This window comes from Vipera berus, assembly GCF_964194415.1.
Source record: "Vipera berus genome assembly, chromosome: 2".
NCBI classification, from domain to species: domain Eukaryota; kingdom Metazoa; phylum Chordata; class Lepidosauria; order Squamata; family Viperidae; genus Vipera; species Vipera berus.
The window spans coordinates 17,468,200-17,489,970 of record NC_138203.1 but is presented as its reverse complement, the minus strand read 5'-3'; the positions used below and the strand labels follow the sequence as shown (position 1 = coordinate 17,489,970).

Here is a 21,771-nt window from a genome sequence, read left to right as displayed (position 1 = left end):
TGTTGTCTTGGCCAAACTGGGGTGGAAGAACAGCCCATCATTATTATTATTATTTAGTTTTGGCTGTCCTTGCGTGTCTTTTTTCTGCATTTTCTTGGTCCAATCAAGATGGCTGTGAATGAACCATCCAGCAACCTTGGTCTGGAAAGGAACATTGATCTTACCCAGTTGAAGAACCATTTCTTCACATAATGGAATCCTGGCATGACCACAATGCCTATCACTCCAGAAAATGCGATGCTGTTTCTTCCCATCCTTTATCGATGGTTGCAGAGCCATCTGAGGCGGGAAGTTGAGGAACCCGAGCACAGCCTTTGTCATTCAGCCATTAAGAAGCTGAGAGAGTACATCCAGTTGAACTTCCCAGTGGAAGAGGGCAAGCTACACTACAGCCCTAGTCCTGTGGAAATAGAAATCTGTACAGTTTATTTAACCAAGGATCCAGACAAGACGGAGCCGCTGGGTCTAAGTTTTGGCAATATCCCTGTTTTTGGGGATTATGGTGAAAAACGGAGAATGGGGAGAAGAAAGAGGGGACATAAAGGCCCAGTGCTTGATGTTGGAAGCATTTGGGTCACTGACTTGAAGAAAAACAGTCCGGCAGGTAAATGTGGAAAAATTCGCTTGCGCGATGAGATCCTTTCACTGAATGGCCAACTAATGGTTGGAGTGGATATTGGTGGTGCAAGGTAAGATGTGAATTGTGATGAAGGTTGATAATGGATGATATGGATGCTTATGGTGGAACCTCCCAGATGTTGGTAAATTACAGGTCCCAGCATGATTGCATAGTGAAGGAAGCTGGGAGATGTAGTTCCTCCAGAGGGAGGATAGGTAGCCTATAAACTATTGGTCACATGCACACCTCCTGAAACTTTAGGATCTTCTGTATAGCTTCCTTCTCATTCACCCGTGAAAATGGTTGGTGCTTGAAAACAAAAAGAGAATTAAAAAAATCAGTATAGTCAGGAGGGCATGTCCTCAGCACTTAGTGTTGTGACTCAGGGCCAGCCTGTGGGTCCGACAGCCGGGTCCGATGTATCGGAGGACTCAGATGTGGGGGAGGAGGGAAACGAACCGGCTGATGATGATTTGGAGGCTTTGCAGAGTCCTCAGCCGGGGACCTCTTCTCAGCTGTGTGAGCCCGAGAGTGCGGAGGATGACGACCCACAGCTGGCCCTGTTCAAGGACGCCCGACGCAGGAGGCAGACGAGCAGGGACAAACAAAGAAAGACTATGGGACTCCTCGGGAGGAGGCACAGGGAGACCACGCCCTGAGCTCTCTATAAAAGAAGTGTTTGGGGAGGGGCTGGTTGCTGAAAGCAACTTTTCCGCTTGAGAAGACAAGCTCTTGTGTTTTTGTTAACTGCGTAATTAAATCTTGGCAGAAGCCTTTTAGCCTTGGACGCTTTCCAGACTCTTCTTTTAATTAGGGGTTACGAGAAGAGGGCTGGTTCAGAACACTTAGAAGCACGCTTGTTATAAAGTGAAACATTGGAAACAATTGCGGATTGATTTCTCTTTTAAATGTTACCTTTTTCTTCTGATCAAATGTTCTTCTGGTTGACAATTAAGCGTGAACGTTTGTATATACAAGTAGTCTTCGACTTGCAAATCATTCATTTAGTCTCCATTCAAAATTACAATGGCACTGAAAAAAGTGACTTATGGCCAGTTTTCACACTTACGATAGTGTGTCTCTAGTCACATGGTCGAAATTCAGATTCTTGGCACCTGGCATGTACTTATGACAGTTGCACTGTCCCGGGGGTCATGTGATCACCGTTTGTAACCTTCCCAGCTTGCTTCCGACAAATGATGTCAATGGGGGGAGCCTGATTAGCTTGCCAACTGCAGTGATTCACTTAACAACTGTGGGAAAAAGTTTGTAAAATGGGGCAAAACTCACTTAACCGCTTAGCAAGGGAAATTTTGTGCTCAGCTGTGGTTTTAAGTCGCGGATTACTTGTATATTGATGTATAGATGGTTCAAAACAATTTACAAGGACTGGGAAAAAGAATCAGCATGGCATCAAGAAAAGGTATGGCGATTATCTTCCTAGTCTTATAAGACTTTCAAATTGTTCTAGATCACTGTGAACATCTGGCTTACTGCCAGAGGCAAAATGTTTATTCTAATTTATTAAACAACAACGACAACAACAACAACAACAATAATGTTGGAAGGGACCTTGGAGGTCATCTAATCCAACCCCCTGCGCAGGCACGAAACCATATTCCATTTCAGACAAATGGCTGTCCAGTCTCTTCTTAAAAACTTCCAGTGTTGGAGCATTCACCACTTCTGGAGGCAGGTTGTTCCACTGGTTAATAGTTCTAACTATCAGGAAGTTTCTGCTTAGTTCTAGGTTGCTTCAACCTAGAACTATCCTGTTTACCTTTTCTTTTCTCCTTACTTATTTTCACTTTTTTGTCCCTACCGACTTTTTCTTGACCATCCCCAATTTTTGAATAGTGGCAAAAGACTGAATACATTCTGTCCCGCACAAAAAGATTAATTGCCACACTACAGTATGGTTGTTGTCAATAAACTTTAAAAAAAAAGCACAATCCAGCAATTAAGTGTCTTTCCTCTTTTTCAAATGGCCATCAGTTTTAGCATGCTTCATTCTCTTTATCTTGAAACTGTCCTAGTCACTTTGATTGACTACATAGCTTCTAATGCTTGAAAACGGATTGATTTGATTCTCTCTATTCTTTCATAGTGAGCAAAACTCTATCCTCATAAGTCATCTACTGTAATTTTCTAATCAATATTTAATCGCACTAATAGTTGTAAGGAAACTTGAGTTCATACACAGAATCCGTACTATACAGTAAGTGTCTATATTCTGTAAGACATCTAATGTAAATAAGAGAAATTCATATTGCATAATTGGAAATGGACCTGATTCAGAAACAGCCCAAGAATTGAACAATCATATTGTTCTGTGTTTTCAGCAAAATATAAGAATAAATCTTTGGTCTTTTTACTTTAATAGGATCTCAATGGGATTCTGTAGGTCAGGGGCCCTCAACTCCCAGGCCACTTCAAAAGCAAGCAAAACGTCAGTTGTGCACGTGCCGGATTTACATAGTATGCAAAACCATCCCTCGCCTAGCCATCACTGGTCCCTGGAAAAATTGTTTGCCCTGAAACCAATCTTTGGTACAAAAAAGTTGGGTGCCGCTGCTTTAGATCAAATTTCTCTGCGCTGAGATGATGAGAAGCATAGTCCAGCAATATGAAAGATACAGGTAGTCCTTGATGTAGGTAAAGGTAAAGGTTCCCCCGCACATGCGTGCTAGTCGTTTCCAACTCTAGGGGCTGGTGCTCATCTCTGTTTCAAAGCCGAAGCGCCAGCGCTTGTCCGAGGACATCTCCGTGGTCATGTGTCCAGCATGACTAGACGCCAAAGGCGCACGGAACGCTGTTACTGTTGTGTATGCCACCATAACACCAGGTGGCATTGGTCAGGCGGCCTGATTGGTCAACCTGTCTGGCGGGAAATATAGGACACCGTGTTGGGTGTCACCTGGCCGGCGGGAACACAGAACAACCGGGTTGGCTGACTGCAGGGGCATCAGTAACATATAAGGGGCACCAGGGGTGGGAGCTGGCAGTTCCAGCATGTAATCAATAAAGGCATTACGTATTATGCTGTCTCCTCATTGTCTCCACGCGGTCGCCCACGCTACAACAGTGGCGATGAAGGTGGGATTCGTGAAGCGCAGTAAACAGGACCTCGGAAAGCCAGAAAGTGTCTGCCGCTGAAGGCAGAAAGACAGCTGTGCACCGCAGGAAAATTTGAAAAGCCGGAATGAAAATGGCAAACTTAGGCATTGTGCGGGAATTCAATACCCGTCACCCTGAAGATTGGGAGAATCATGTAGGGCAAGTTGAAGGATACTTGCTGGTCAACGGCATCACGGAGGACCATAAGAAAGTGGCGGCTCTATTGTCCCTCAGTGGACCGGCAGTCTACCGAGTAGCTGTGGGACTGTGCCAACCGGATGGAGTCGCCTCAATTTCATATGCTGAGCTCAATAAAAGACTGAGCCAACACTTCATGCCTAAATGTTCTGAGCTATTTTGGAGGTGAATATTCGAGCGACGGAACCAGCGACCGGGCAAATCCCTCACCGATTTTGTGGCAGCAGTGCGAGAAGCCGCATGCTGTTGCAAGTATGATAACTTAGACGTCAAGGATCCGGGATAGAGTGGTCCTAGGGCTCCGAGATGAACGGTTACAGAACAAGATCATCGCGAAGCCCACCGGGAGCCTACAAGAAGTCCTGGACGACCTAATGATGCATGAGTCAACTGACCAACGCGACTCCCCCCGCAATAACAATGGTGCAAGCGGTTCTATCCACCAAGAAAGGCTTGTGGACGGTGGGGTGGGAGACCTCGATTTCAAGACGGAGATAGATGAAGTCTCGCAGAGATTTGAGAGGACACCCATTAGGAATGACCGCCGTGACACTGCAGACAGACAAAGGATACCAACAACAGCTACAACTACTAGATCTCAGAGAGACGCGAACACCAGGTGCAGAGACATGGAGCAGAGATGCGGCAGCTGTGGGGGAAACCATTCCAGAGCATCGTGCAGAGTCCGCACTGCAAAGTGTCAGAACTGCGGCAAGATGGGCCACATCCAGGCCATCTGCAGGAGCCGGGTCCATGACAGCCTCCGTGACTTAGAAGCGTGGGCACCAGGTACCAAAAACCCTCCGCGCCGCGGCACCGACCTCCTTTGGCCTCAGGCACGTACTTCTAACCGGGGAGGGGGTGTGAAATCCATAGGCCACTCCACAATTAACCAAATGCTAGGCCCTAAAATTAGAATCAATGTCTGGTTGCAAGGAATTTCTTGCAAGATGTAGATCGATTTGGGGGCTTCGGTTTCAATAATTTCGGGGGAAACTCTGTCCGCTATTGAGGAAAAGAGTGACCGCTGGATCCACCTAAAACCCACCCCGATTCAGTTAACAGATTTCCAAAGGGCTCCGATCAAAATAAAAGGTAAGGCAACCGTAGAAGTTTGTTTTAAGAATTTCAGAGGCCCGTTGGAACTGCTGGTAACTGAAGGGAGGAGAACTAGTTTAGTAGGGCTTAACTGGTTCGGGGCATTAGGGATCTGGTTGGGGGGGAATCAACTCGATTCAACCCAAAAATCTCGAATATGTTTGCAAAAAATTTGCAGACGTATTAGATGGGACATTGGGTAAGTACAAGGGCTCCCCAATCAAATTTAATTTAAACCCAGAGGTACTCCCCATTAGAATTAAGGCTAGGAGAGTTCCCTTTGCTCTCAAACACAAAACTGAGAGCGAACTGGAAAGGTTAGTAGGCCAGGGAGTGTTAGAACCAGTGGAAGGGGGGCCCTGGGAAACTCCCATTGTCACCCCCCTCAAACCCAGTGGAGAAATTCGGATCTGCGCTGATTACAAGGCCACATTAAATAAGGCTTTGAATCCACACGCTTACCCTGTCCCGACGGTGAAGCACGTCCTATCCGCGATCCAGAAGGGCGCCATCTTTGCTAAGTTGGACTTGGCGCAGGCGTATCAGCAATTAACTGTAAATAAGGAGGCTGCAGAGGCTCAAACGATAGTCACCCACAAGGGGGCGTTCAGAGTCAACAGATTGCAATTTGGCATTGCAGCAGCCCCAGGTATCTTCCAAGAAGTGATGGAGAGAACTTTGAAAGGTATTCCTGGGGTTTGTCCTTATTTTGATGATGTTTTAATTGCAGGGAAGGATGAAGAAATTTTGGCTGACAGGCTAGAAGCTGTACTTGAAAGATTTAGAGCAGCTGGCCTGAAGCTAAAAAGGGAGAAATGCTCCATTGGTGTGGCATCCACAGAGTTCTTGGGCTATAGAATTGATGCCCTGGGCATTCACCCCACTGAATTAAAAATCAAAGCAATCACACTTGCCCCAGAGCCAAAGAATAAGGCGGAACTGCAGGCATTCTTGGGGTTAATAAACTTTTACCACACATTCCTGCCACATAAGGCTGCATTAGCTGAGCCCTTACACAGATTGCTTGACAAAAAAACACCGTGGGCTTGGAAGGAGGTCTATCGTAAGAGTTTTGAGAACCTCAAACAGTTACTGTCTGAGAACCTCGACAGTAACACATTTTATTGAAGATAAACCAATCTGTATACCGTGTGATGCATTTCCTTATGGGGTGGGTGCTGTAATCAGCCATCTGGAAGCAAATGGGGAACAAAAACCCATTGCATATTATTCCAGAACACTGTCTAGGGCAGAGAGGAATTACGCCCAAATTGATAAGGAAGCATTGGCAATTGTGGCAGGTGTTAAAAAAATTCACGATTATCTATATGGGAGGGAGTTTACTATTTTCACAGATCACAAACCATTACTAGGGCTATTTACAACTGACAGACAAACCCCACAAATCATGTTTACAGACCTGGCAAGGAGATGGGGCATGTAGACGCTTTAAGCAGATTGCCATTACCAGTAACAGAACCCGATTCTGCACCAGTGGGCCAAATCTTAGCATTACAAGAACTCCCTGAATGCCCCATCATGGCAAATGACATTGCAGCGGGCACAAGTGATTCAGTGCTCAGCAGAGTGGCAATGTGTGTACAATCGGGCTGGCAAGAAAAAAATCTGGGGCCACAATTTCAGGCATACTTTGTGAGGAGGAACGAAATATCTTCACACAAAGGATGTCTGTTATGGGGCAACAGAGTGATAGTACCAGACAAACTCAGGAATAGGGTTTTAAGGGACCTACATGAGGATCACCCGGGAATTGTGCGCATGAAGGCCCTTGCTAGGAGTTACGTGTGGTGGCCTGGTCTGGATAAAGCCATTGAACAACAAGTTGCGGGGTGCTATCAATGTCAGAAATCCAGACCTGAGCAACCACACACCCCTGTGCACAGGTGGGAAACCACTCACAACCCGTGGTCCAGGGTTCACATTGACTACGCTGGGCCTTTCCAAGGACAATTGTTCTTAGTAGTCGTAGACAGCTACTCTAGGTGGTTAGAGGTGGTGCCTGTGAAAAGTATGACGTCCGCTAAGACCATACGGGTGCTGAGGGGGCTCTTCGCCACACATGGGTTACCTGATGTAATGGTATCTGATAACAGCCCTCAATTCACATCTACCGAAGTCCAGGTCTTCCTCAAGGCCAACTCGATTAGACACACAACGGCTGCACCCTTCCACCCGTCCAGTAATGGCTTGGCTGAGAGAAACGTAAAATCTACTAAAGACGCACTGCGAAGAATTATTGCTGGCGATTGGCATCAGAGACTGGCACAATTCTTGTTGGCCCAACACACTACACCCTGTACAGTGACGGGTAAGAGCCCAGCTGAGTTGTGCTGGGGAAGGAGATTGATAACTAGACTGGACAGACTTCACCCAGACAGGGTGGCCACTGAGGCAGAACAGCCCAACACAGCCAGGACATTATATGTAGGGGAATTAGTGTGGGCCAGGAACTATGGAGTTGGTGAAAAGTGGATGCAAGGGGTGGTGGTGGACAAAATTGGGCCATTGTCATACGTTGTTGAGGGGGAAGGGGACAGGCAGGTAAGAAGACATATTGACCAGCTAAGGAAGCAGGCACTGGAGAACCTCCCACAACAACAAGTGGGATATACACAGCAGAAGCCCAATGGACTGCATAGGGAACCGCTTCAAGATCATTTGGAACCACCACTACCGGCAGCAGCTCATCAGGCAGCAGGACCAACACCATCCAAACCATTGACAATGATGCCAACAGTTATAATGGAAGCCAACGGTAACACTGTACCAGAGGGAAGGCCTCAGCCGGAACTCACCACAGAGCAGACACGGAAGGGGGGTCAGCCAGTATCAGAAGAAGCATCTCAATGTAGTGAAGCAACGGTTGGGAAGCAACTGGGAAGGTACCCGGCCAGGACTCACAAACCCCCGTCATACCTGAAGGACTATGTGAGGTCTTGAAGGGTAGTGAGATAGTAGAAGTAGTGAGAATTTTAGAGTAGTAGTGTTCTTGTTGGGGGGGAAGGGGTGTTGTGTATGCCACCATAACACCAGGTGGCATTGGTCAGGTGGCCTGATTGGTCAACCTGTCCGGCGGGAAATATAGGACACCGGGTTGGGTGTCACCTGGCCGGCGGGAACACAGAGCAACCGGGTTGGCTGACTGCAGGGGGCATCAGTAACATATAAGGGGCACCAAGGGTGGGAGCTGGCAGTTCCAGCATGTAATCAATAAAGGCATTACGTATTATGCTGTCTCCTCATTGTCTCTCCACGCTACAACAGTTACCTTCCCACCATAGTGGTCCCTATTTTTCTACTTGCATTTTTACGTGCCCTCGAACTGCTAGGTTGGCAGAAGCTGGGACGAGTAACAGGCGCTCACTCTGCTACGCGGCACTCGGGATTCAACCCGCCAAACTGCCGACCATCTGATCGACAAGCTCAGTGTCCTAACCCACTGACCCACCACGTCCTTGATTTACAACCATTCAATTAGTTTGAAGTTACAATGGCAGTGAAAAAAGTGACTGGAAACCATTTTTCACACCTACGACTGTTGCAGCATCCCCATGCTCATGTGATCAAAATTCAGATGCTTGGCAACTGGTTCATATTTATGACGGTTGCAATGTCCCGGGATCATGTGCTCACCTTTTGCAATACTTTCTGACAAGCGAAATCAATGTGGAAGCAAGATTCACTTAAGAACTGTGCTACCAACTTAACAACTGCAGTGATTCACCTAACAACTGTGTCAAGAAAGGTCATAAAATGGGGACAAAATTCACCGAACAACTGTCTCGCTCAGCAGTGGAAACTCTGGGGCTCAATTATAGTCGTAACTCGAGGACTACCTGTATAAGAATAAATCATTGGTCTTTTGGTTTCACTTTAATGGGATCTCAGTGGAATTCTTTAGATCAGAGGTGCCCAAAAGGGACCAGTTACCTAGAGAGAGGTTTTTCCACAGACCGGAGAGGGCGTGGTTTTGTGTGCTGCCTGAATCCCGCGGATGGGGCTTTGCTTGTTTGTGTGGCCCGGTTGCTGGCATGCCACAGCCCGGTACAGTTCCATGGACCGGGGGTTGGGGACCCCTGCTTTAGATCACATTTCTCTGTGCGGAGATTATGGGAAGTGCAATCCAGCAATATGGAAAATTCCAGTTAAGGGAAAGTCTGCATCACCCACCTAATGGTCAGACTACTGGAATCCCAGATGGATTTTTAGATACAGGGACAATCCAGTGTCCCTTTTCCTCCTCAAAACCACACTGTAACCTCTGAGAATACTGAAGCAGTGATGCCTCTGCAGAGAGACTGTTTTTTGGGGGAATCTTTTATCATTTCTATGGTACCTATGGCCCGGCTAAAATAGATGTATGAAACTTATCAGGGACTTATTGCACTGATTTTATATCATCTTTGGTCAAAAAATGTTGACTGTTTGTGCTGCCAAAATTTGAAGCGAGTCTTAAGAGCTTTTCTGGCTCACTGTTGCTTACCTCTGCTCAAGCCTTATGTGCCTCTTGGCTGATGAGTAGAGCTGGAGTAAACTGTGCAGAATGATACACAAATCACAGTGTTGTTTAACGAGAAAGGAAAGGAGCAATGTAAATATGTAATCTGTGGAGCCAGTGGATTTGTCTTTCTTTGGAGCAGACTTTAAAAGAAGAGATAAGCAGCGAATATGTGTATTTACTGTACTGCCGAGTTCACTGCCGACTAATCCTCTTTACAGAGTGTGTTGGCAGATACGTTCACGAAAAGTCACCTTTCAGTTTCTCTTCATTCACTCCATTTCCATAAGATTGCCTTCAGTATTCAGCTATTATATTGGGATAAACAGTTGGTGCAGGTGTTTGATGGAAACTAAGTCACCTACAGGAACTTAACAGGAGTTTGAACTTGCCAAATACCAGAAATAGGGAGTGTGCAGTCAATTTGGCTTCCAGGAATCTCTGTTCTGGCTGCTGTTAAGCCCACTAAGAATCAGGGAAGGATTAACACACTTTTGTTGGTGGGATTTTAAGCTTTGGCTGCCAAACCAAATGTTGCACAGAGAGAAATTGCTTGGGAAAATGGAATGGGGATTCCCTACAGCTGTCTTTGTCCTGTTGGTTTGCAAGAAGAAAAGATGCACAGTGAAGAATATCAAATCTCCCCAAACAATAGAATAATTCTACTTCTTTGCTTGCTTGCTTGCTTATTTTAGACTCCTGCTTCTGTTCTCGTTAATGATGGAGTAAGTGATTGTTTGCCTCTCCCGAAGTTGGAACGGTTGGAAATGACTTCTGGATATTTTTCAGCAGTGTTTTGATCGCTTGAAGGATTAGTCAGACAAAGATGATTTTTCTTTAAGATTAGAAGAGGTGAAGAGGACATGCGCATGCAGAATGAAGTTTACCCATCACCCTAAGTTGAAGTGTGATTTTCTGCATTTTGGCTAGTTGGTTGTATGTACCCAATCAATTATTAGTTACTTAATAAATGAAACATAAATTTAGATGAAATAATCTTCCCCAGCCTGATACCACAATATATTGGAGCCACACTTTCCCAGACATCTTTTTTTTTTAAAATCCCATTTATATCCCGCCCTTCTCCGAAGACTCAGGGCAGCTTACAATCTAAGCACAATCAATGTGCTTAGCAATAGCCTTCATTCTATGTATATGCCTGCTTATTAGGGCTTTCACACACACCCCCAAGCGGCATTATTACAAAGTCAGCTTATTGCCCCCAACAATCTGGGTCCTCATTTTACCTACCTCGGAAGGATGGAAGGCTGAGTCAACCTTGAGCCTGGTGGGATGCAAACCTGCACTAATTGCAGGCAGCTGGTGTTACTTAAGGAGGCATTAGCCCACTGCTCCACCAAGGCTCTTAGCCAGCATGGCACAATAACTAGGAAATTGAGAACCCAACCCATCTGGGGACTGTACAACTTGGGAAAGTGTAACTTAAACCAGCAGGAACACTGCATATAATCAGCTCGCTGCAGAAGGAGGAATGGAAGGGACATAGAGCCAACTGTTGGTCCACAGGATAAAGCCCATCCAATTTCATGAATCCATGGTGTCTCTGTATAGCTTGAATCAAGGCATATTCCATGAAGTGTTAGCAATGAAGCTGCTTCAAATAGTGCATCATACAGATGGTTTTTCACTTAGTTTAATATGTAATTCCAGCCACTTTACAGTCTGCAAATTGTGATTTATGGATTAGCATTATGTAAAAATCCGGTCATTATGGTAGGTTGAATAAATCATAGTTTAAGCAATATATTCTTTAGTATGATATATTCACCCAATCATAGCTTTCTTTGATATGTTCAGTGTCTGGAGTTATATTTTTCTGTCACAGCTTACAAAATGCAATGGCTAGGTGGACATTAAGCCCTAACCAAACTGATCAGATTATAATTTATCACAATAAATGTGCGCTTGCTGTAGGTATACATACTCTGCTGAAAATCTATGAACAAAGCTGTCTTGGGAATAACTAATTGAATGTGGGGTGTATGTACAGGCTCTCGTCCGACAAACTCAGGTTTCAGAAGGGTTACTGCAATAGCTAACAGTGAGATATGTATATGAAGAAAACCTGAATTCAATCCTTAGCTTAACCAGGAACTGGTATGATTGTTTTGAAAACAAAGTCTTCCTATTTGTTTCTTGAAGAAGAAGAAAAATGTTCAAGAGAACTTGGATTACCTGTAGAAAGTGTGCAAGTGGAATCTTTCTTTTGGATCGGTTCTCAGATTTATATAGCAACAACAGTAGTGTCTTAGAAGCCACCAGTGCTTCAGTTGAGAACTTGTGTACCTCTAGTCTAGTGGACTACTGGCCAGGATGTTATTGCAGAGATTCCCACAACCGAAGGGCTGGATGGAAGACTGTTATTCTAGTGGACATCTCTCGATAGCCCACATTATCTCCACTGAAGACTATAAATATGAGAATACTATATTTAAGAAAGAAATATGATTTTTTTCCATTCATAATTGCCAGGATGTGAGGGAATGGAGAATATTGCCTTACATCTGCTAAAGAAGAAGCTGCTGAAAACAGCCTCAGTGGGCAGGAGATCCAAATAATAACAGGCAGAAATGCAGGCAGACAAGAGGGAGACTACTTTCATGTTAGCCTTAACAGAATAACAGATTAGAAGGGACCTTGGAGATCTTCTAGTCCAACCCCATGCTCAGGCAGGAAACCCTATACCATTTCAGACAAATGGTTGTCCAATCACTTCTTAAAAACCTGCAATTTTGGAGCACTCAAGACTTCTGGAGGCAAGTTGTTCCACTGATTAATTGTTCTAACTGTCAGGAAATTTCTCCTTAGTTCTAGATTGGTTCTCTCCTTGATTAGTTTCCATCCATTGCGTCTTATCCCACCTTCAGGTGCTTTGGAGAATAGGTTGACACACACCCCTCTACTTTGTGGCAGCCCCTCAAATATTAGAACACTGTTATCATGTCTCCCCTAGTTCACATGGTGTAGTAAGATGGAGGGTTTGTTGTCACTGTGTGTTGGGGGGTGGGAGCACAAAGGGAGGCTCAGCTAATCTCAATGTATACATAGTTGTACTTTGACAATAAAGATTCATTCATTCTTCTTTTCATTAAATTAGACATACTCAGTTCCTGCAACCATTCTTCATAGGCTTTAGCCTCCAGCCCTGCACCAGATATGCAAACATGAGTAGATGGAGTGGAGCTAATCCATATTCATGAAACTTCTTTTCCATGAACAAGGTCTCCTCAAGATCTTCAACCTATGGAGAATCTTTGTGGATAGGAAAGCTTTCTTTTCTAGACACACATTTTCTGCATGTGGGGTAAGGAACATAAGGTGACACTCAGATTGAATAGGGCTATAAATCCCATATGGAGCTGGAGCTAAGAAGTATTAAAATTAATGATTTTTCTATATGGTAAGCATGTTTGTTTTTGGGGATTTCAGCCTAACTTGAAAAACCTCTATCGGTAGGAGGAAAAATACTCAACATTTGAAGGAACCTTTCCCCAAGTTTCATTCCAACTCATCTGAATTAAACCAAGGGAAAAGATTCAGTTTCAGCACAGTAGCCCCCTTATTCATTTAGTAGAGATAAATTTAGTGTTTTTCAAACTCGGCAACTTTAAGACGTATGGACTTCAAGTCCCAGAATATTCCAGCCAGTATATTTAAAGTTCTTTCACATCTTAAAGTTTCCGAGTTTTAAAAAACACTAACCTTATATGAAGAATGTGGATCAATTAATTGTACAACTAAAAAGCTTAATTTGATAGATTCTTAACTGTAACCAGTAACGATTCAGCTGATATTATAGTTTCTCTCACCCCTGGTCTCATTTGAAATGCACCAAATGGGTCTGATATATGCATCCATTAAAAACAAAGGGAGGTGGGAATTTCCAGGATTCATTTCACTACTAGGAGAACCACTGTGGGTGTTTTATCATCCGTTCTTTTTTTGGCTTGCTTTGGGTGCAGGGAACTGGGGTGGGGGTGGGGGTGGGCGGGGGGGGGAAAGCATGTAAGCAGATTGAAAGAAGGGATTGCTAGTATGCTTAGGGGATAAAGTCCTTCCAGTTTGAACAGCTTTGCTTTTTAATTATTTGATTTGGCACTTTCTTCTAGGCTTAGAAGCACTACGGTGGGTGTCTTATGTCTCTTTATTTTACCCCTCCCTCTCATTTCTCCTTTTTTAAAAAAATAGGTGTGTAGCAAGGGAATGAGTGAAGAAACACAGTTTAAAAGGCATCCTATGGCATCTCATTGCTGTTGCCTTTTGTCATACCGTTTTTTAATTTTAAACTTCTCTGAGACTGCATTGTATTTGGGTCAAGTCCTTTATAAATATATTTACCCTTCTTGGCCTTAGGGGGGCGCTGTCTTAACACACTTTAATTTCTTGGTTAAATGGAACAGCAGCAAATTAAGAATTTTCCTTGCAGTTTTAAAGAGAGAAATCCGGTCACACATATTATTAAAATTACTTTCAGTTTCATGGCTGTTGAATCAGGTTATAATAAAAATCTGTCTAGAGAAAGTTTTGCATCTTTTTTTGAGAGAAAGAGAGAGAGAGGAAAGTGAGTGATTTTCCCACAAAATCTTCAACAGTAACCCAAATTCTTTAACTAGAACTTACTGCATTTTAAAAATTTGTGTAAATTAAAAGAAATTCAATGCAGGTAAGTCTTTTTTCATTTAACTTCAATCTCTATTCCTGATGTCTGCTTTCTCCATCTTGGTGTTAATAGTTTGGGGCCAGGAATTCTGGGAGTTATAGTCCCAAGATATCTAGACTATCCTAAAGAACAGGGGAGTCAAACTGCTGGCCGATGGGCTGGAGCCATCATAGTGAAACCGCGCCCACCCCATTGCCAGCAATGGAAAAAAAGTCGCGACACATCGCAACACGTCACATGACGTTGCGAGTTTGACACCCCTGTTAAAGAAGTTTAGCTGATTATTTTCAGAATGATCTCAGTAAGAGAAAAATCCCTGCAGCTTGCATTGGATAAGGACCAAGAAGAAATAACATTAGAGTATTTAAAGGGCAAGATGATAAATCAGTAACAGAGAAATGACACTAGGTAGTAGTAGAAATTGTGAGATGGATTTTGGAGTCCTAGTGGACAATGACTTAAATATGAGCCGGCAGTGTGCTGCAGCTGCCAAACAAGACAACACAATTCTAGGCTGCATTAACAGATGGATAGAATCAAGATCATGAGAAGTGTTAATACCACTTTATAATGCCTTGGTAAGGCCACACTTTGAATAATACATCCAGTTTTGGTCACTACGATGTAAAAAAGATGTTGAGACTCTAGAAAGAGCGCAGAGAAGAGCAACAGATGATTAGGGGTCTGGAGGCTAAAACATACGAAGAATGGTTGCAGGAATTGGGTATGTCTACTATGTCTAGTTTAATGAAAAGAAGAACTAGGAGTCACGTGATAGCAGTGTTCCAATATCTAAGGGGCTGCCACAACCTGTTTTCCAAAGCTCCTGAAGGCAGAACAAGAAGCAGTGGATGGAAACTAATCAAGGAGAGAACTAACCTAGAACTAAGGAGAAATTTCCTGACAATTAGAACAATTAATTTGTGGAACAACTTGCCTTCAGAAATTGTGGGTGCTCTAACACTGGAGGTATTAAAGAAATGGTACTATTGGGCATATGGTATATGATATATGTCTTTTGGTCACCGTATCACAAAAAAGATGTTGAGAGTTTGGAAAAAATTCAGAGAAGAGCAACTAAGATGATCAAAGGCCTGGAGACTAAAACATATGAAGAACGGCTGCAGGACTTGGGTTTGGCCAGTCTAAAGAAAAGAAGAAATAGGGTTGACATGATAGCAGTATTCCAGTATTTGAGGGGCTGCCACAAAAAAAGGGGGTCATGTTATTCACCAAAGCACCAGAGGGCAGGACAAGAAACAATGGTTGGAACCTGATCAAAGAGAGAAGCAACCTGGAATTAAGGAGAAACTTCTTGACAGTGAAGACAATTAACCAGTGGAACAGCTTGCCTCCAGAAATTGTGGGCACTCCATCTCTGGAGATTTTTAAGAAGAGGCTAGACAGTCACTTGTCTGAGATGGTATAGGTTCTCCTGCTTGAGTGGGGGGCTGGACTAGAAGACCTCCAAGGTTCTATTCTATTCTATTCTATTCTATTCTATTCTATTCTGTTCTATTCTATTCTATTCTATTCTATTCTATTCTATTCTATTCTATTCTATTCTATTCTATTCTATTCTATTCTATTCTATTCTTCTCTCTCTTGCTATATAAAATTGGATCTTATTTATAGTCCAGAAATTTAGTTTAAAAGTCAGAGACATACTTTCATAAAGAACAGAGGAACTTTGACATATACCAACCATGTGCTTTATAAAATGTGCATAAATATGCATTTTTTTTCTAATTTAGATGCTAAGGTTTCTAACTGAAAACTATTTATTCTGTTCAGAAACAGGAAAAAGCAGTTAATTGAATTTTGGACATTTCTGTTCCCAGAAATGTCATATTTTGAAATTGTGAGGTTATGAGTTGGGCAATCAATGTTCCTTCTGAGGTTTTGTGGGATTACTCACATAGTACTCCAGTTAGTTTTCAATAAACAGAAGATCTGGAAGTTTTTGCTAATGCATTCAGGTGCGAAATAAACATTTGTATATCATAATTGACAGTGATATCTGTAAGAACCAGATCTCGCTGCTCTAACCAATATTGCAAAGAGTTGTACGGCATTGAAAAAGCAATGGATCTGCAGTGACATAAAGTGATTAAGTCACTTTAAAAACTGATTGTTCTTTTCATATGACTAAATCCACCAAGTGCTGTTCAAAATGAAATGTTGCAAAGAAATACCTATGCTAATTGATTGCAATCAGATGTCTTGTCACATTATGACTTTGTTCATAAATTGAACCCAAACTAACATATTGCAAGTTAATGTGACCTATGAGTAAGTTTTAAGGCCAAGCAATAGTGTAATCCCATTCAGCAGGCATTAATCAGTTCATCAATGTAAAAATGTTTAGGTTCTGCAACTTTGGCTAATCATTCTTTAGAAATGTTGAGGGCAAAGTCTGATCAGTTGTCTCCAGGTTATAATGCCTGAGGATGTGGATAAGATACTCAAAGCGGTTCAGCTGATCACCTCTTTGCTTGACACTTGATCTTATTGCTTCTGTTAGGAAGAATTGTTCAACTAAGGCTAGGAGGTTATTTGAAAGAGTCTTCCAATCTCAACAACCCAAAAGTTCTGCATAAGAGAGCGAGATATCCTAGAGTGTGTCCAATCCATGGCCCAGGGACGACATGCAGCCTTGGACAGCAAGTAACATGTCCCCCACAAAATCGTAAACTTTTAACATTATTATGTAATTTTTACTGATGTTTATATACATTGACTACATTAGATACTTTATATGCAGTCCAAGGAAGTCAAACGGTTGGACACCCATGTTCTAATCTAGAACATTTCAGTCAGGTTTAGAACTGCTTTTGGCAATGACTTTATTACACTGTGCGTGATCTTTGCTGGGAGAGTGAAACTGTGAAATTCTCCTGGGCCTTTTTATGGCTTATTAATACTATTAACCATGATTATTTATTTATTATTTTTACAAATAACTCAAGGTGGGGAACATATACAGCACCCATTCATCCTCCTATCTCTCCCCCCCCCCATCTGAGGTGGATTGAGCTGAGAGAAAACCAGTTGGCTTTCATGGCTAAGGTGGGACTTGAACTCATAGTTTCCCCTTTCTAGCCAGGTGCCTTAACCATTAGACCAAACTGGCTCTATGATATATTTCTGGGGAGCTTATTGGAGTTAGATATGAGAGATTCTGAGTATATCTAGATAGTCATCTCCATTGATGCTCTGGACTACCGCTCATGGTGTTTTCATGGTGAGTGTCAAGCATCAAAGAAACATTCTCCTTCAGTCATTGTTGTTTCTTAGCTTGTCAACAGACATGTGTGTGTGGGGGGAATGTTTGGAATGCTCACATACCTGTGAATTGTCCAGCCTGGGAACCAAGATCATTGGAGAACTGTTTGGCTGTGAACTGAAATTTTTTTTCATAACAATAGTCTGACACTTAATTGGGGGATGTGATCTACACTATCAGAAGGGAAGAGAGGTTTTACACTTTTAATTTATTGCTCTGGCGCATTTTCCCCCCAGAGCTGGTTTTCTATTCATCAGTGCCGATATGCTGTACTCAATAAAGTTTTGCATTAGAGATTGGAATGTCTCTGTTGTGCTTACTTCGTTGGGATCATCAGTCGGAACCTTGACACTGAATTCTTGTGAGGTTCTATTTTCTCCCTAGGCTGTTCAGCAATTATACGTCACCAGCATCTCAAATCATCCAGTGATTTTAAAGCAAAATGTTATCGATAAAATATGCTGATGATATACAACTCTAGATGTCCTTTTTATCAGATCAAGATGAGGCAGCACCAGAGTCTGAATCAGTCCCTTGGCTGTTTTAATGAAGTAGACGAGGCCCAAAACATGGGCACTTCAACTGAACAAGACAGAGATATTGTTGGGTTTTTATTAAATGCCTTTGAATTGTAAATGTTGAATTCTGGTGACTTCCTGGAGTAGTCCACGCAATTTTGTTGGTAACAGCTTATGAGGTGCCTTGCCAGTCTCCTTCCTAGGTCTGAGAGAGAGAGGGACTTGCCCAGTCACCCAACTACTTTTGTACCTTAGTGGGACTAGAGCTAATAATCTGATTTCTAGCCGGGTGCCTTAACCACTACACCAAACTGGCTCTTAGATGTTGTTAGTGGATGGTTTATCTGTCTGTACTGTTCAACCTGTTTAATAGAAGATATCTTCTCCCTAAAAGATCAAGGGCATAGCTTCTGTGGGGTGGGGAGTGTCTGAATAATATTTGCCATTAGAGGCAGAGGTGTTATCTGCATCAAACAGCACCTGTTCTACTTTAGGCTGTATGCCAGTTATGGCCTTATTTCAGTAGAAATAGCCTCTGTATCCATCCCATGGTGACAGTTTCTGTTATGCTTTTGGAATACAGGAATGCATTATGCATGGGAAGGCATAGATGCGAGTCCAGACACTTCAGATAGTACGAAAAATTGCAAGAACCACTGACCATAACTGGGATTTACTTTGGTCTTATATGATATTCACAGGCTCCCCGTTCGTTCATTTCAAAATGGTACTAATTTACTGCTATTATGACAGTTTGGGATCACAATACTTAAAGGAATGCTGCTTCTAGTACAGACATGTCAAACACAAGGCCTGGGGGCCGGATCCGGCCCGCAAAGTGGTTTCATGTGGCCCACGAAGCCACCCTGGAAACAGTGAGGGAACGGCCCCCACTGCCTTGGCCCTGGCCCAGAGACCCTCCTTCCGCCAGAGCCCCTCAGATCTGTCCCACTCCTGCCCAGGCCCCCATAGGCACCCTTGATGCGAACGATGTAGAGCTGGCCACGCCCACCCAGTAGGCCTTACACACTCTAGCCACGCCCACCCAGTAGGCCACGCCCACCCAGGCCATACCCACCCGGCCCCCTGAGGGCAACTGCAATGCTGATGCGGCCCTCAGTGAAATTGAGTTTGACACCCCTGTTCTAGTATGTTCCAGTTGCGGAGCTTGAAAGAGTGCAGAAAAGAGCAATGAAAATGGAGAGTTGAGGCTAAATCTTATGAAGAATGTTTAAAAGAACTGGGTGCATTTAGCCTAATGAAGAGAAGACTAAGGCGAAACATGATAGCAGTCTTCAAAAACTTGAAGAGGATATAGATTTATTCTCCATAGGTGATGAAGGTAGGACAAGAACCAGTGGATGGGTGTACAGGAGATCTAAATTTGAAATAAAGAATTTCCTGGCCATAAAAATTATTAAGCAGTGGAACAGATTGCTTCCTGGAATTATAGCTGCTCTACCACTAGCGATGTTCAAGCAAAGATTGGTTAGCCATTTGCCTGGATTGAATGAGGATTTCTAGAACTGGTCTAGAACAGTGGTTCTCAACCTGTGGTCCATGGACCCCTGGGGGGCCACAATGTCATCCCAGGGGGTCCGTGAAGTCTTTAAATCTTAAGTCTTGGTGGTCCGTTGCCACGGTCCTTGGCCACAAAAAGTATTTAAAGGGGGTCAGTGTGAAGCAAAGGTTGAGAACCACTGGTCTAGAAGATCTCCAAGGGACTCTATTATTCTATGATTTCTTGATATTCTTTTGTTTTCTTATAATTTTTTAAATTTAGTTTTCAATTTCATTATTATAATTTATCCTTGTATGCTGTAGCTTTGACTAGTTATTGGTTGCTATTATTTATATTTATTTCAACTTTTTAAACTTAGCATTGACTGTTTTGTAAACCAGTGTGAGTCCATGTTGATTTAGTGGTATACCAGTTAGTTGAATGGATGGATGGATGGATGGATGGATGGATGGATGGATGGATGGATGAATAAGGTAATAACAATAGGGAATGCTAAGGATGACTGGTCTCTCAGTTGGAACAATTGAATAACTTGGTTTCTCTGATTGTTTAGCTACTATTAAACTGCTTGGTTGGGCACTTTTCTGTAAAAAAAATGGATATGAAGGCAGTCTTTATGATTAGGTTGACACATTTGTATGTATTAGACTCTTGCAATGTGATGACTTAAGCTATACGCAACAACAATTTCTAATTGTTTCCAGCTGGATGACAATTGATTGCTATTTGGAGAGTGTTATTTGGCAATATCTTTCAGATGGGAACTCTCTTGCTTGGGTGTTTTCAAAAGCACCTGGTACCCTGCTTATGCCAGGTGTGAATATTAAGCAATTGCAGATAGCGTATGTTTCAAAAGAGATTTATGCCTCTAGCAATACAAAGGTTTGATGAATGGGTTGCCAGAATGGCAGGAATATGCTTCAATACACATTGAATTCTTAAAATGGTATCACTGATAATGTACAGATTTGCAAAAAGTTGACTTTATTTAGAATGCAGCTTGAATATGACTCCTCCTTGTATATCTGACTTGCAGGGAAAGGAGGAGCTAACACTTTGGCAATTTCCATGCAGAAATGAGTTGAGGATCTACCTCCCCTTATATACCCATTCACTGTCATGTACACACACACACACACACACACGCTCAGAATTTAAATTCATTCAGTCTTGTGCAGGAATAAGCACCATCTGATTTAAGAAGCTAGTAGTCTCTGTGACTATGTCTCCCTCTAGTGGCTTCAGAGGACCTTCTGGGATCTCTCGGAGTAGATGTTTGATCTTGTGTAGAATAGTTTCCTGTCCCCTTTCCAGTACCTCTTTGAAAGAATATAGTAGAATAGCAGAAAGCTTTGTTATGCATTTCCTCTCAATATTTTTTTAAGTTTAGCTGGGTTGAGCTGCGGATACAAATAAGCCCTAGGAATCAGGAAATATGTCAGTAGTCTAGAAAGGGTTAATGAACCAAGACGGAGATGGTCAAGACTGCAGAGGAATCAAAGGAATGCCAGAATGTGGGAATTGCTTGGTTAAGGCTTGATTGAAACAGGAAGCTTTCAATTGCAGAACGGTTTAGTGATCACCTTGGGTGAAAATGTTTGTTTGGGGCTTGAACACATTAAGTTCAAGTAAGACCACACTTGAAGTACTGCATCCAGTTCTGGTTACAACAATATAAAAAAGATATTGAGACACTGGAAAGAGTGCAGAGAAGAGCAACAAGAATGATTAAGGGGCTGGAGGCTAAAACATACGAAGAACGGCTGCTGGAATTTGATATGTCTAGTCCAAGGGTAGGCAACCTTGGCTCTTTTATGACTCGTGGACTTACTCCCAGAATTCCTGAGCCAGCCATGCTGAGGGGAAAGGGAGAGGTTTCCAAGCTGAGCCATGCTGGCTCAGGAATTCTGGGAGTTGAAGTCCACGAGTCATAAAAGAGCCAAGGTTGCCAGCCCTGGTCTGGTCTAATGAAAAGAAGGACTAGGGCAGAGATGACAGCAGTGTTCCAATATTTGGGGGACTCCTACAAAGATGAGGGGGTCAACCTATTTTACAAACCAGTAGAAGCCAAGACAAGAAACTATGGAGGGAAACTAACCAAGGAAAGAAGCAACCTAGAACTAAGGAGAAAATTTCTAACGGTGAGAACAATCAACCAGTGCAACAGCTAGCCTTCAGAAGTAGTGGGTGCTCCATCACTGGAGCCTATCAAA

At 43.0% G+C, this 21,771-nt stretch overlaps 1 protein-coding gene across 1 annotated transcript in view; it reads left to right on the top strand.

Annotated features, from left to right (window-relative positions):
- Nucleotides 1-204: 204 nt before the first annotated feature.
- Nucleotides 205-21,771, top strand: part of PDZD2 (PDZ domain containing 2) — a gene marked incomplete at its 5' end in the record, with an annotated part of 204,392 nt that continues 182,825 nt past the window's right edge. The window contains one exon of the mRNA XM_081320244.1: nt 205-689. Coding sequence (XP_081176370.1) covers nt 205-689 — 485 coding nt within the window. The remainder of the gene's footprint in view (nt 690-21,771) is intronic.